Genomic DNA, 16799 nt, shown 5'->3' with positions numbered 1-16799 from the left:
GCCTGAGCTTGCCCGGGCCGCTAGCCGCCCGGCGCCGGCACAGCCGCTCGAAACGGCCGTCAAAGTAGGTGAGCCTCCAGGCGAAGGGTAGGGGATCACTTCATTTCCTCCTGTTGCTAAATACAATTTAAAACACAAATAAATTGTTATTTAATTCCGTAACACATAATTCAAATATTCACCTTAGTTCCCTAACACACAGAAAGTGTGGGGAAAAAATTGTGAAGAATCAAGATGGCGGCCACTCACCTCGGTTCAGAATGATAAGGCCCGCCCACACATGCACCGATTGGTCGACCGTCAGGTCACCGAAGCGTAGGATTGGTCAATCGTCCCGTCACTCGACCGGAGGAGGGCCCGGCCGCACGCGCCAGCAACCCGGCGTACGATTGGTCGACCTCGATGTCACACTATATAAGAGCTGCTTTATATATATAGATAATAAAAAGTGATAGCAACTGTGACATTCGCTGTTTAAAACGGCATCTGGGAAATGTCAAAACAGGGCTAGGGTTCGGCTTCAGGCTTTGGGCTGGAGAACTGCAATCACTGCACTGGAGTGAGGACAGAACAACAGCGCACACAGGGAACACAGCAGGTGCTGATTGAGGCCAGCCAGCTTGATGAAAGGAAGAGTTAAATCACTCAGCAAGGCACTCAATCAAATAGCATGGCCTCAGTTACAACCAACTATGATTCTGTTCTGCTTTTTTTTTATTAAAGGCAAAGGAATGTTTGATTCTGCTCAAATTGCACAAGATAGATAAAGATGAGGGAGTTCATTAAGCTTATTGAGCTCATCTGTCCAGGGAACAAATAAACTTACAGAAATAACAACAGAAAATGCTGGAAAAACTCAGCAGGCCAGGCAACATCCGTGGAGAGAGAAATAGAGTCAATGTTTCAGGTCGATGGATGTAAAAGATCCCACGGCACTACTTGAAGAGGAGCAAGGCAGTTCTCCCCGGTGTCCTGGGCAATATTTATCCCTCAACCAACACTACTAAAACAGATTATCTGGTCATTTATCTCATTGCTGTTTGTGGGACCTTGCTGTGTGCAAATTGGCTGTGCGTTTTCTAAATTACAACAGTGACTACGCTTCACAAGTACTTCATTGGCTGTAAAGTGCTTTGGGATGTCCTAAGGCTGTGAAAGGCACTATATAAATACAAGTTCTTTCTTTCTGTACCTTGAATGGCCCTAAGGTTTTTGCCGTCGCTCCTCTATCCAGAATTCCATTCCATGTGTTCATCATTCTTTGCAAGAAGTTCTTCCTGATGTCAGTCCTCAATGTGGCCTTCTAGCCTTCACTGACTGCCTTGAAGTAGTGCTCTGGGCTAATCTTATTGGTAGTATTGTAGGAGTCTACGTACTCCTAGCAAAAAATACTGAACTCGGAGAGGTTCAACAGAAAAGGTTTAATTGTTGAGGCTGCATGCTGAACACAAAATGGAGCCAGAGACTACACAAAGTACAACTCTCTTTCATCAGTGCACAGCTTCGACTGCTCCTCCCCCGCTCTGGGCTTAACTATGTTGCAGATCGAGTTTCTTAAAGGTGTGATCCTTCTTAAAGGCATGACGCCTGATTTATAGTCTACGGACCGGAAAGCGGATTGTGTCCATTCTGTGATCGGTACGCCGCACAGCTGCCCCCAGAATCTGCTAGCAGGGAGTGTACGAACTGGCGTGGTGGCTTCATGGCACGGCCAGAACGGCTTTTGGCAGTTGGTGTCGGGAGCGGGGCGGTCGGACGCGTCGGGCTCTTAGGCGGTCTACCCCGCGGTGGGGGTTGGCCCACTTGAACGGGTTCGTCAGGCTCTAGGTGCGCCAGCTTGAGCCAGTCGGCCGACACCTTGTCAGTTCTGCCGCCCACTTCGAGGAGGAAGAACTTGTTCCCCGTCTGGAGTACCTTGTAGGGTCCGTCGTATGGGGGCCGTAGAGGTCCTCGGTGGGCGTCATGGCGCATGAAAACAAATTTGGCCATGTGCAGGCTAGGTGGTACGCGGGTTGCTGTTCGCCGTGCCGGCCGGTGGGTACCGGAGCGAAATGTTGTGCTCGGTTGGCGAAAGCGCGGCGTTGCTGGTCAGCCGACCAGGGGGTCGTGGCGGTGGGCAGGAACTCTCCAGGTACGCGCAGCGGCTGGCCGTACACGAGTTCCGCCGCCGAGGCTTGCAGGTCTTCCTTGACCGCGGAGTGTAGGCCGAGTAGCACCCACGGGAGGCGGTCGATCCAAGCCTCGTCCTTGAGGCTGGCGCGAAGGGACGCCTTCATGGACCTGTGGAATCGCTCGCACAGTCCGTTGGCTTGGGGTTGGTAAGCCGTGGTGCGGTGAACGGCCACCCCGAGGTTTCGGGCGATGGCGGCCCACAGATCAGAGGTGAACTGCGGGCCTCTATCCGACGTCATGTCGAAGGGGACGCCGAACCAAGCGACCCAGGTACCGATGAACGCCCTCGCAATGTCGGCGGTGGTGGTGGATGTCAGTGGAATGGCCTTGGGCCAGCGGGTGGTACGGTCCACGATTGTCAGCAGGTGCGTGTGACCTTGTGATGGCGGCAGGGGGCCGACGAGGTCAATGTGGACGTGGTCGAACCTTCTTTCTGGCATGGTGAACTCCTCGAGTGGGGCTTTGACGTGTTGGTGGATTTTGGCACGCTGGCAAGCTATGCAGGATCTGGCCCAGACGCGCACATCTTTGCGCAGGCCGCGCCAGACAAATCGGTTGGCCACCAGTCTAATGGACGCGCGGGTGCCGGGGTGTGAGAGGCCGTGGACGATGTCGAACACCCGTTTTCGCCAGGACGCCGGGACTACGGGGCGGGGTTGCGCCAAGGAGGTGTCGCATTTGACTGTGACAGTGGACGGGCCACAGGCGACGTCGGTCAGTCGCAGCCCTGGGAGGGTTGTGGGCACGGAGAGCAGATCGGGGTCGGTGCGTTGCTCCGCTGCCAGTTGTGCATAGTCCACTGCCAGGTGGGCGCCGTGGACGGCGGGGCGGGATAGGCAGTCGGCCACCACGTTGTCTTGACCGGAGACGTGCCGGATGTCCGTGGTGAATTCGGACACCGCGGCGAGCTGGCGTTGTTGCCTGGCTGACCACGGGTCCGCAGATTTCGCCATCGCGAATGTCAGGGGTTTGTGGTCGACAAACGCGGTGAAGGGGCAGCCCTCCAGAAGAAATCTAAAATGGCGGACTGCCAGGTACAGTGCGAGGAGCTTGCGGTCAAAGGCGCTGTATTTGGCCTCCGGGGGGCGCAGTTGGTGGCTGAAAAATGCCAGCGGTTGCCAGGCCCCGTCGACCCACTGTTCGTACACGGCGCCGACCGCGTGGTCGGAGGCGTCCGTGGTGAGGGCCACCCTGGCGTTGGGCTGTGGGTGAGCGAGCATGGTGGCGTCGGCGAGCGCCTTTTTGGTCGAGTCGAAAGTGGTCAACATGTCCGCCGACCACTCGATCGCCATTCTGTCTTTCTTACCCCGGAGGGCTTTGTATAGGGGCCACATGAGGGAGGCCGCTCCGGGAATGAAGCGGTTGTAAAAGTTGATCATCCCCAAGAACTCCTGGAGGCCTTTGATGGTGGTAGGCCGGGGGAACTGCTGGACGGCTTGCACCTTGGTGGGCAGGGGAATGGCTCCGTCCTGCGTGATGTGGTGGCCGAGGAATTCGATCCTGCTGAGGCCGAATTGGCACTTGGCTGGGCTGATGATGAGCCCGTGCTCACTGAGCCACTGGAACAGGGTGCGGAGGTGCTCGATGCGTTCCTGCTTGGAGGAACTAGCTACCAGGATGTCATCCAGGTAGACAAAGGGGAACTTCAGGTCCCGGAGGACCGAGTCCATGAGCCGCTGGAAGGCCTGGGCTGCGTTTTTGAGGCCGAAGGGCATTCGGAGGAACTCGAATAGCCCAAAAGGGGTGATTATGGCCGTCTTGGGAACGTCCGTGGGGTGGACTGGCACCTGATGGTAACCGCGCACCAGGTCGACTTTGGAGAAGACTGAGCGGCCGGCCAGTCTAGCCGAGAATTCTTGAATGTGCGGTATGGGGTACCGATCCGGCGTGGTGGCGTTGTTTAGACGCCGGTAGTCCCCGCAGGGGCGCCATCCCCCGTCAGGTTTGGTGACGATGTGGAGTGGGGTGGCCCAGGGGCTGTTGGAGCGGCGGATGATGCCGAGCTGTTCCATTGTGGTGAACTCGGCCCGCGTGATCTCCAGCTTGGCCGGGTCCAGCCTGCGGGCGTGGGCATACACCGGTGGGCCTGTGGTGGGGATGAAGTGTTCTACCCCATGCTTAGCAACCTTTGCGGAGAAGGTCGGGTTGGTGAGGCTGGGAACTCAGCCAGGAGTGCTGAGTAGTTGTCCGTTGAGCGGGCGCGGCACTGCCACGCCATTTCGGCGGGTTGGGGGGGGGCCATGGCGCCCGGGACAGGTGACATGGTGTTCATGTCCACGAGGCGGCCCCGAGGCATGTCGACCAACAGGCCATGGGTTTTTGAGGTCTTGGGGGACGTGGGGGCCTGGGGGGCCTCGTGGCCGAGCTGTGTGGCCGCGCGATAGAGGGTGGAGCACGCGCCGACGCTGCGGAGGCCAGGTCGGGGGTGACAACGTGGTTGGAGCTGGCGGACAGGAGCTTATCGGCTTTGTCGGCCAGGGCCTCGAGGTCCATGAGGTTGGACGCCACGATCACCGGGCGGATGCTGGGAGGTAGTTGGCGGATAAAGAGCGTGCGGAAGAGTGAGCCGGGCGGTCTCTCGTCGGTCAGAGCTGTTGTATCCGTGTGTTAATGGAGACACGGAATGCAGGAGTTGGTTTAACAGGTGTTTACTGAACAAAGTCTGGAGGTGAACTAAAAGATACAAGACACTATACAGGCTTATATAGCCCGAGTGGTCACTACCGGTATTATAGTACACAGGGGCTCTTAAAGGTACATACACTACAATTCCTCCCCTTTTAGATAATTAGTACATAACATTTTAAGTAATCATTAATTAACATGTTTACAAGAACAATAATCTACACATTTGCTGCAGTTAATCAATTATAAGTCAGTCTCTCTGGAGGCTTCCTGACTCGGTCCGGATAACGCCTCGGTGGTGTAGTAGTTTTCAGTGGTGTAGTAGGTTCTTTTGGCAAGGTCGATTCGGCTTGAATGCCAGTGTCGGGTTCATCTGGTTCCAGTATCACCGGATCGGAGGTAGATACTATGGGTATCTCTGCTTCATCATGAGGCGTATAGAGTTGTGGTGTAGGTTGTCCCTTTTCGGATGACTCTATGACCTGGTCAGCATGGCGCCTTATTATGCTTTCACCAATGTCCACGGTATACATCAGCGGTCCTAGTCATGTGCAAATAGTTCCAGGCTGCCATTTCTCGGTACGGTAGTCCCGGGCCAAAACTTGTTGACCTATCTGGAAGGTTCTAATTGGCCTTTCATTCATGCCTTGAAATTGCCGGTTCTCTACGTCCCTTCTGATGTTTGGCTTGATCAAATCCAGCCGGCATCTTAGTCTTCTATTGAAAAACATCATGGCGGGAGTTTGGTTTGTAACCACATGTGTTGCATTCCTGTACGCAAACAAGAAGTTATCTACCTTATGTTGTAGATTTATGTCTTCATTACCCATGGCCTTTATGGCCTTCTTGAAGGTCTGGACAAACCTTTCAGCTAATCCATTGGTGGCGGGATGGTATGGGGCGGACGTGTAGTGCTTAACCCCATTGTTTTTTAAGAACTTCCTGAATTCTTCGGACACAAATTGCGGTCCATTATCAGAACAGATCTGTTCAGGCAGCCCATTCCTGGCAAATATGGTCCTTAATACTGTGATGGTTTTTTCCGTGGTGGTGGAGGACATCTTTATTACCTCCGGCCACTTGGAGTGTGCATCAACCGCGATTAAGAACATTGAGTCCATAAATGGACCAGCAAAGTCGATGTGTACCCTTTGCCATGGAGATGAGGACCACTCCCATGGATGTAGAGGGGCTTGTGGTGGGGCGTTTTGGACCTTCTGGCATCCTAGACAGCTCTTGGTCATTTCTTCGATGTCTCCATCGATACCTGGCCAACACACAAATGCTCTGGCTAGGTTCTTCATTTTCACTCCACCCAGATGCCCCTCGTGAAGCTCCTTTAGCACTTTATCCTGGAGTTTGGGTGGAATCACCACTCTGGATCCACACATCAAGGTTCCTCGGCACACTGACAGCTGTTCTCTTCTTTGCGAGAATGCTGGCAACAGTGGTTTGCCATGTGCTGGCCATCCCTTCACCATTAAATCGTAGACTCGTGAGAGAGTCGGGTCATTTCTCGTTTCCTTTTGAATGGTAGAATTTGTTACTGGTAGACATTCCACTATGGTTGAGTGGAACATCTCCACTGGGTCCACTGTAGGTGCCTCTTCTACCGTTGGCAACGGTAGGCGCGATAACCCGTCAGCATTCCCATGCTGTTTTGATCCTTTGTATTCTATGTCATATTGGTGTGCCCCTAGGAAAAGGGACCACCTCTGTAGCCTTTGCGCTGTCATAATGGGAACGCCCTTTTTAGGGTTGAATATGGAGACAAGTGGTTGATGGTCAGTCAACAAGGTAAATTTTTGTCCGTGTAGGTAATGGTTGAATTTCTTCACTCCCCATACCAGGCTGAGTGCTTCCCTGTCGATCTGGGCATAGTTACGCTCAGCTGAGTTCAATGAGCGTGACGCAAAAGCTATCGGCCGCTCCGAGCCATCAGGGAATCTATGCGATAATACCGCTCCTACGCCGTAAGGGGATGCATCGCATGCCAGTCTGATTGGCAGTGATGGGTTGTAATGAGCCAACACTTCCTTGGACGTGATCAAGCCTTTGCATTTATGGAAGGCACGATTACAGTCTTCGCTCCATTTCCAAATTACTCCCGTTTGTAGCAGTGCGTTAAGAGGGTGCAAAACAGTTGACAAGTTCAGTAAAAATTTATGATAGTAATTTATCAATCTCAGGAACGACCTTAATTGTGAGACATTTTCAGGTGCTGGGGCTTTTATGACCGCTTCAATTTTTTCAGGTGACTTATGCAACCCTTCTTCGTTAATTATATGGCCACAATATGATATTTTTTCAGGAAAAATTCGCACTTGGGGCGATTTGCTCGTAGGCTCCATTCTCTCAGCCTAGTGAGCACCTGTTCCAAATTGGCAAGGTGCTCGTTATCGTTTTCTCCTGTTACAAGGATGTCATCTAGGTAGCATTGAGTCCCCGGAATCCCTTGCAGGACTTGCTCCATAGCTCTTTGCCAGATAGCTGGAGCTGATGCTACTCCGAAAACCAGTCGATTGTACTGGTAAAGGCCTTTGTGTGTGTTTATAGAAACATAGAATATAGGAGCAGGAGTCGGCCATTCGGCCCTTCGAGCCTGCTCCGCCATTCAACGAGATCATGGCTGATCATCCAAACCCGAGCACCCAGTCCCTACACTGACAGCCATCCCACACAAGCCCTATCCCCATAACCCCATAACCCCACGTATTTAATCCCCCCTAACACTAAGGGCCAATTTTTATCATGGCCAATCAACCTAACCCGCACATCTTTGGACTGTGGGAGGAAACCGGAGCACCCGGAGAAAACCCACGCAAACACGGGGAGAATGTGCAAACTCCACACAGACAGTCACCCGAGGCCGGATTTGAACCCGGGTCCCTGGCGCTGTGAGGCAACAGTGCTAACCACTATGCCACCGTGCTGCCCTTATCGTGAGATACTTTTTAGAGGCCTCCTCAACCTCCATCTGTAGATATGCCTGTGCCAAGTCAATTTTGGTGAAACGTTTCCCTCCGGATAGTGAGGCGAAAATATCTTCTATCCTCGGAAGAGGATAATGTACCGTGTGAAGGACCAGGTTTACAGTCACCTTGAAGTCCCCACAGATGCGAATTTTTCTCTGTTCTTCAGATTTATTATTATTCAACGTTTTCTTCATGACCGGGACGATGGGTGTTGCCCACTCGCTACAATCTACCTTGGATAACACGCCTGCCTTTTCCAAATTCTCCAGCTCTGCCTCGACTGCTGGACGAATTGCGTATGGCACCGGCCTTGCCTTAAAAAACTTGGGAATTGCCGCATCTTCCACTTTTATTGAGGCGGTGACGCCTTTCAAGGTTCCTAGTTCCTGTTGAAACACTTCTTTGGTGTTGGCCAAGATGTCTTTTAATCGTTCGGGTATGACGTCATCATCATTTTTTTTTCTTACTGGTCACCGTCAGTGCCTGAATGGAGTGCCAGTCTAAACGTATCTTCCTGATCCATTCACATCCCAACAGCGGTGGACCACCATCTTGCAGAACGTATAAATACAACTTTTGTATTTCCTTGCCGTTGTATACAACAGGCACCCTTATTTTCCCTCTGGGGTATACTTTCTGCCCCGCATATGTCTTCAAGATAATGGATGTGTCTTTCAAAGATATATGCGGAAATAGCCACTCGTAATCCCGTCGACTTATGACGGTCAGAGCTGATCCTGTATCTAGCTCCATTTTAACTGGGGACCCCGCTATCGTGAGGGTAACCCAAATGGTCTGGTAATCTTCTTTGGCAATTACATTATGTAATTTGAGACAGCTTATTCTTTTGTTTCCGGAGTCGCTATCGCTCTTCTGGTCTTCGGAGCTACTGTCCGTCATCATTTGTACCTTTCTGTACTTTTCCTTATTGATTTATTTTCTGTCAGTGGATTTTTTCTTTCCAGATCGGCATACACGTGCAATGTGTCCCATCTTTCCGCATTGTCTGCATGCTTTGTCCTTGAACCAGCAGTCCCTCTGGTCATGGGTGGATCTGCCGCAGCGATAACATCTCTCGAAACCCCGTGTCATTTCATGGGTGCCGAAGTCCTGTGGCTTTTGCTCTATCTCTGCAGCTCCTCTTGCTGCTGCTTCGTATGATACAGCCACACTGAAAGCCTTGTCCAGTGTCAAATCTTTCTCAGAAAGTAGCCTTTTCTGTGTTCCTTCACTTAGGAGACCGCAGACGAACTTGTCTCGTAGAGAATCTGCCCGTCCTGCCCCGAATTGGCAGTGCTTTGACAGCTTTCTTAATTCAGTGAGGTAATCAGCGTTACTTTCATTCTTGTGCTGATTCCTCCTGAAGAATTTGAATCGTTCCGCTATCAGCAGCGGTGTTGGGTTTAAGTGCTCCTGTAGGGTATCAACAATTTCCTTAAAATTCTTGTCCATCGGTTTGGCTGGAGTGATTAAGTTTCGTAACAGCCCGTATGTCCTTGCGCCCATCAGATTTAGAATTACCGATGCCTTTTTATCATCCTCTGCTTCATTCGCTGTGCAATATACCTCCACTCTTTCCACATATGTGGTCCAATCCTCTATATCACTATCGAAAGCAGTAATTATGCCAGCCTTAGGCATCCTGAAAATCAAAAATGGCGCCTCCCGCGCTTTCCTTTCTTTCCTGCCGAGAAAAAATGGCGCCTCCCGCGCTTTCCCGCTGTTGCCGCTGCTGACAACGCTGTTCTCCGCGGTTTTTATTTACACAGATATTTTTAATAGTTGGAGACTCGTTCCTGCCGGACTCTCTGGGACTTTTCCCTCCCTCTGCTTGGTCCGAACGCCGACCTGCTTTGCAGCGCCGGCCGTCTCCCGAGTGCTCCACCCTCCGTCTCTGTTTGCCTCCGCCTTCTGACTCGCTGCTCGGCCCCGCTGCAGAGCCACCCGATCGAGCCCCAGCCCGCCGCCCAGGAAGGATTAGTGCAGTACCTGCCAGGCTAGCTGGTGAAACCACAGTTTTTTTTTCTTTGACCTTCGTCTGAGGAATCGATCTCCTTGAGGTGCTGCCGAATTGCAGGTAAGTCCGTTTACAATTCATCGCCACTGTTGTATCCGTGTGTTAATGGAGACAAGGAATGCAGGAGTTCGTTTAACAGGTGTTTACTGAACAAAGTCTGGAGGTGAACTAAAAGATACAAGACACTATACAGGCTTATATAGCCCGAGTGGTCACGACCGGTATTACAGTACACAGGGGCTCTTAAAGGTACATACACTACAAGAGCAAGCATGTGTGAGAGCAAGTCTGATGGCGTGGAGCCACCGAGGCCTGGGAGGTCGAGGAGGTGGCAGTTGCGCACGAATTGGGAGGCTGTGAATTTTTTAATGAGCGTGGCCTTGAGATGTGTGTACTTGCCTTCCTCCGGAGGGTTTTGTAGTGTTGTCCAGACTTTCGTGATTGTGGAGCTGCCCAGGGAGGCGAGGAGGTAGTCGTACATTGTTGCATCGGCGGTGATGCCGCGGAGTCGGAATTGCGATTCGGCTTGAAGGAACCAGGCGGTGGCCAGGTTCTCCCAGAACTCCGGCAGCTTCACAGAAACTGCGTTTGTGTCAGCCATGGTTACGCTTAGGAGTCGTCCTGAGCATCGGGGTCGCCAATGTAGGAGTCTACGTACTCCTAGCAAAAAATACTGAACTCGGAGAGGTTCAACAGAAAAGGTTTAATTGTTGAGGCTGCATGCTGAACACAAAATGGAGTCAGAGACTACACAAAGTACAACTCTCTTTCATCAGTGCACAGCTTTGACTGCTCCTCCCCCGCTCTGGGCTTAACTATGTTGCAGATCGAGTTTCTTAAAGGTGCGATTCTTCTTAAAGGCATGACGCCTGATTTATAGTCTACGGACCGGAAAGCGGATTGTGTCCGTTCTGTGATCGGTACGCCACAGTATCTTGAATATACGGTTCCTTCTCGGTCTCCTCATTTCAAGACTACAGAATCCCAATCCCCTCAGTCTTTCCAGATAGCTCAATCTTCTGACGTCGCTGATCGGCCTCATAGCAATTCCCTGCACCAGCTCCATAGCCTCGAGTGTAACATGTACGTCTTGATGATCAAATATGAACACTGTAGTCATGGTGGGTCTGTCCAGAATGGCATCCCCTGATTTAGACTCTACAGGTTGAAGTCAATGGATTTAAAATGAGAGAAACAGAGTTAACATTTCAGGTCGATGACTTTTCGTCAGAACTGCAAAAGTTAGAAATATAACAGGTTTTAAGCAAGTGCAGAGGCAGGGAAAGAGGGGGGTGGGGAGGAAAGAACAAAAGGGAAGGTCCGTGATAGGGTAGAACAAGGTAAAAGAGACAAACAGAAATGCCAGTTCTGACTAAAGGTCATCGACCTGAAATGTAAACTCTGTTCCTCTCTCCACAGATGCTGTCTGATCTGCTGAATATTTCCAGCATTTTCTGTTTTTATTTCAGATTTCCAGCATCCGCAGTATTTTGCTTTAGTTCTGGTGTTTAATTCACTGCCACATCTCTTCTAGGAATGCCCAACTTGAAGAAGTTCTGCTCTTCTCTCCGATGGGATTTCCGTTTGTCTCTTTTATCTTGTTCCACCCTATCACAGACCTTCCCTATTGCTCTTTCCTCCCCTCTCCCTGCCCTTGAACTTGCTTAAAACCTGTTACATCTCTAACATCTGCCAGTAGCTGAAAGTGTTAGTGCTAATATACACTGTTAGCTGCAATATTTAAGGTTCTGTAAAGTTTTCATTTTCACATAAATCAGTATCTAAATGAGGACATTTGAATGTTATGAAACAGTGCAATTGAATTTTTATTTACCAAAAAAAGACTTTAGATTTGGGGTGGACGAGACACAAATTTGTCCCATCCTCCATTCACTTACCTCTGCGCTAATCCATGGGTATATTTGTCCTTCAGTGACAATCTTCACTTTTATGGTAGTCAATACTTTGGACCGGCCCAAAGTCAGGGGTATCCAATCCCCAGTGCACCTCTACTGACTGAATTAGCAGCCGTGTCAAATGGCAGTGATTATCCCTGGGGTCAACTGGCATCAGATCAGCCCCAGGGAATCCAAAGCAACAGGTCCTATTGAAGTGAATAGTGAGTACTCCTTGACACATGTATGCATCCCATGACCTTTGTCACTCCCTGACACATGCATCTGTCCCCTGACCTTTGACACTCCTGACACATGTACCCATCCCCTGACCTTTGACACTCCTAACACATGTATCTGTCCCATGACTTTGTCACTCCCAGACACATGCATCTGTCCCCTGACCTTTGACACTCCTGACACATGTATCTGTCCCATGACCTTTGACTGATACAATAGAAGATTGAGAGGGGATCTCATCGAAACCTATAAAATTCTGTCAGGCCTGGACAGACTAGATGCAGGAAGGATGTTCCCGATGGCCGGGGAGTCCAGAACTAGGGGTCATAGTCTAAGGATAAGGGGTAAGCCATTTAGGACTGAGATGAGGAATTTCTTCACCCAGAGAGTGGTGAACCTATGGAATTCTCTGCCACAGAGGGCGGTGGAGGCCAATTCATTAAATATATTCAAGAAGGAGTTGGATATATTTCTTAAGGCTAAAGGGATCAAGGGATATGGGGAGAAGGCAGGGACAGGGTACTGAATTTGGATGATCAGCCATGATCTCATTGAATGGCGGAGCAGGCTTGAAGGGCCGAATGGCCTACTCCTACTCCTATCTTCTATGTTTCTATGACCTTTGACTCTCCCTGACACATGTATCTGTCCCCATGACCTTTGACTCTCCCTGACACATGTATCTGTCCCCAAGACAGATATACTCTCTAAAGTTTAGAAGAATGAGAGGTGATCTCATTGAAACATACAAAATTCTTACAGCGTTCCACAGGGTAGATGCATAGAGGATGTTTCCCCTGGCTGGGGAGTCTAGAACCAGGGGCCACAGTCTCAGAATAAGGGGTCAGCCACTTAGGACTGAGATGAGGAGAAATTTCTTCACTCAGAGCGTGGTGAATCTTTGGAATTCTCTACTCCAGAGGACTGTGGAGGCTCAGTCATTGAGTATATTCAAGACAGAGATCGATAGATTTTTGAATATTAAGGCAATCAAGGGATATGGGGATAGTGCAGGAAAGTGAAGATGAGGTAGAAGAACAGCCATGATTTTATTGAATGGCGGAGCAGGCTTGAAGGGCCAAATGGCGACTCCTGCTCCTATTTCTTATGTTCTTTGGACCTTTGACTCTTCCTGACACATGTATCATCCCCCTGACCTTTGACTCTTCCTGACACATGTATCTGCCCCCCTGATCTTTTTCATTCCCTGATACTTGTACCTGTCCCCATGACCTATGTCACTCCATGGAATTCCACAATGAGTAAAATCGGACAGAGTGTTAAACGGGTGTCCGACTCTAACCTGCCCCATTCCCGCCGGGCGGGTTCGCTTAAAATCAGGGCTTACATTTTTTGACGAAGGGTCATCGACCTGAAACGTTAACTCTGTTTCTCTCTCCACAGATGCTGCCTGACCTGCTGAGTATTTCCAGCATTTTCTGTTTTTATTTCTTACATTTTTTGAGATTTTGTGACAACATTTATTTGGCGTCTTTGAGCTCTGCTGAGTATTGAGAATAACGTGGTGGATATTTAACATAAAATGTTTACAGCACAGAAGGAGGCCATTCAGCCCGTCGAGCCCGTGCCAGCTCCTTGCAAGAGCACTTCAGCTAGTCCCACGCCCCTGCCCTTTTGCCGTAGCCCTGCAAATTCTTTTCCTTCAGGTACTTAGCTAATTCCCTTTTAAAAACCATGATTGAATCTTCCTCCACCACCCTCTCAGGCAGTGCATTCCAGATCCTAACCACTCGCTGCGTAAAAAAGTTTTTCCTCATGTCGCCTTTGATTCTTCTGCCAATCCCCTTAAATCTGTGTCCTCTGGTTCTCGACCCTTCTGCCAATGGGAACATTTTCTCTCTATCTACTCTGTCTAGACCTCTCATGATTTTGAACACCTCTATCAAATCTCCTCTCAACCTTCTCTGCTCTAAGGCAAACAACCCCAGCTTCTCCAGTCTATCCACATAACGGAAGTCCCTCATCCCTGGAACCATTCTTGTAAATCTTTTCTGCACCCTCTCTAAGTCCTTCACATCCTTCCTAAAGTGCGGTGCCCAGAATTGGACACAGTACTCCAGCTGAGGCCGAACCAGTGTTTTATAAAGGTTCATCATAACTTCCTTGCTTTTGTACTCTATGCCTCTATTTATGAAGCCCAGTATCCCGTATGCTTTTTTAACCACTATTTCAACCTGCCCTGCCACCTTCAAATATTGGGCACATATGCCCCCAGGTGACTCTGTTCATGCACCCCCTTTAGAATTGTACCCTTTAGTTTATATTGCCTCTCCTCGTTCTTCCTACCAAAATGTATCATTTCGCACTTTTCCGCGTTAAACTTCATCTACCATGTGTTCGCCCATTCCACCAGCCTGTCTATGTCCTCTTGAAGTCTATCACTATCCTCCTCACTGTTCACTATATTTCCAAGTTTTGTGTCATCTGCAAATTTTGAAATTGTGTCCCATACACCCAAGTCCAAGTGATGGTTGTAAATTCTGTTGGATTGTTTGTCTAGACGTGATGGGGTAAGTGGGCAATTACACAAGGGGGTGGAGCTGTGTCATCAAGCTGCGATCCTCAGCTCATAAAGCATATCAGTTTATCATCATCTTTTAAAAATAAAATCTTGTCTAATAATTTGAATGTAAAAGTGTGGAACACAGCAAATAAACAACTGGTGCAGGATCAGCCTGTGCCCGAGGCTGACGGTGCCACAGGTTTCAGAGCAGGCGGTCCAGTAAAGTTCTAAGAGAACAGCCCCACCCCACCCGCTAAGAAAATGGAGGTTTACTAACAATGGTAAGGAGACCCAGCTGCCTGCTGAAGTGCCTCAGATACTGCCTCCTGATACATGGGCTATGCTCTCTGTTTGACAAACCTACTGGAGTTGTTTGAGGATGTAACTAGTGGAGTAGACAAAGGGGAACTGGTAGATGTGGTGTATCTGGATTTTCAGAAGGCCTTCGATAAGGTCCCACACAAGAGGTTGGTGAACAAAATTAGGGCACATGGAATTGGGGGTAATATACTAGCATGGACTGAGAATTGGTTAACAGACAGAAAACAAAGAGTAGGGATAAACGGGTCTTTTTCAGGATGGCAGGCTGTGACTAGTGGGGTACCGCAAGGATCGGTGCTTGGGCCCCAACTATTCACAATCTATATCAATGATTTGGATGAGGGGACTAAATGTAACATTTCCAAATTTGCTGATGATACAAAGCTAGGTGGCAGTGTCAGTTGTGAAGAGGATGTGACGAGGCTTCAAGGGGATCTCGACAGGCTCAGTGAGGAGAGAGAGCTAGAGAGGTGGAAAGGTTTAGGGTGCACGTTCCAGAGCTTCGGGCCCAGGTAGCTGAAGGCATGGCCACCAATGATGGAGCGATTAAAATTGGGGATACACAAGAGACCAGAACTGGAGGAGTGCAGATATCTCGGGGGGGTTGTGGGGCTGGAGGAGATTACAGAGATAGGGAGGGGTGAGGCCATGGAGGGATTTGAAAACAAGGATGGGAATTTTGAAATCGAGGCGTTGCTTAACTGGGAGTCAATGTAGGTCAGCAAGCACAGGGGTGATGGGCGAATGGGACTTTTTCAAAGGAAAGGACCCAGCTGAACTGTCCAATAAATGTTAACAAACACCATCATTCCCTAACAATGCAGCTTGTATTTCTCAATCACTGAAAATAGCTGTGTAAAAGATTTCTTTGAAAGCATTTAACAGGAATTAATTTTGTTCTCTTATTTTATGTCAACAGTTGGACAGTATTACTTCCCTCATTCAGGCCGCCAAGAATTTGATGAATACGGTGGTGGACACGGTGAAGATGTCCTACATCGCATCAACCAAGATCATCAGGCTGCAGAGCCCCTCGGGCGCATGTCACTCCGCCATCATGTGGAGGATGAAGGTTCCAGAAAAGAAACCTTTGATCAAACGAGAGAAGCCTGAGGATTTGTCAGCTGCAGTGAGGAAGGGCTCCGCTAAGAAAAAGATCCACCCCGTTAAAGCCATGAGTGAGTTCAGGGGAAGGAACGCTCAATAAAACTATCAATGCGTCTACAACAGACCCAGACATGAGACGAGGAAAAACTCCAGTGATGGAGAGCTTTGGGAACCGTAGGCCCAAAGTCACCTGTTCCTCCCAAGCATGCTACACTCACCACACGTCATGTTTCATATAGTTAGTTAACGTAATAACACATTTAATAACGTAACACTTTACAATGCATGTGCTAAGATCAAGTATTAGTCTGTGGAAAAGTTGCGCCAACAACTAACGGAGTGCGAGGCGCTACAAAAATAAATGTGTAGAATACAGGGAATATCATTAGAAGTATCTCCAACAGCCCCTCTCATTGTCAAACAGGGTCTGGTCTAATGTAGCAGCCATGCTGCTAAACTCAAGATTTTAATTTTGGTCGATAGTTTCCTGACATGATGGTCCGGATCCCGTACGTACCTGTTCTGTCGCATGATCGTGTCTAGTATCACCTTGTGCGATTGCTGCTAAATTTCAACATCTGACTGGGGCCAGCTGACTGACCTAAAGGGGCCATTATACCCACGGTGGGATGGGGCTACTGCCCACTGGCCCCAGGCATCCCTTACTCCCAACGGAAGTCCCAAGCTCAGGGCATTTACATAAAGTGGGCAGCAACTGCACCAACATTAGCCTGACTGGTGTAGCTGCCTCAGGAAATTAGACTGGGCCTGAGCGGAGTCCAATCTTTTGCCCGATAGGCTGGTTTCCCCACGGCGACCAACTGCCCTACGATCAACAGGCCTGTCAACAAAGTAGCAGCCACTGACACCCTTAGCGACGCTAGATGCCATGGATCCACAGCCATCCCTGGTGCCCAGCGATG

At 49.7% G+C, this 16799-nt stretch overlaps 1 protein-coding gene across 1 annotated transcript in view; it reads left to right on the top strand.

Annotated features, from left to right (window-relative positions):
- LOC147113688 (catenin alpha-3-like) overlaps positions 1 to 16081 on the top strand; it is a 3852991-nt gene extending 3836910 nt beyond the window's left edge. The window contains exon 18 of the mRNA XM_085994990.1: positions 15689 to 16081. Within this exon, the coding sequence (XP_085851116.1) occupies positions 15689 to 15976 (288 nt within the window). The 3' untranslated portion in view covers positions 15977 to 16081. The remainder of the gene's footprint in view (positions 1 to 15688) is intronic.
- Positions 16082 to 16799: the final 718 nt, after the last annotated feature.

The sequence above is a fragment of the Somniosus microcephalus genome, chromosome 8 (assembly GCF_052327205.1).
Source record: "Somniosus microcephalus isolate GS21.2 chromosome 8, FLI_Smic_1.0, whole genome shotgun sequence".
In the NCBI taxonomy this organism is placed as follows: Eukaryota; Metazoa; Chordata; class Chondrichthyes; order Squaliformes; family Somniosidae; genus Somniosus; species Somniosus microcephalus.
Note: the sequence above shows the minus strand (reverse complement) of the source record. Positions and strands in the feature narration are given on the sequence as shown.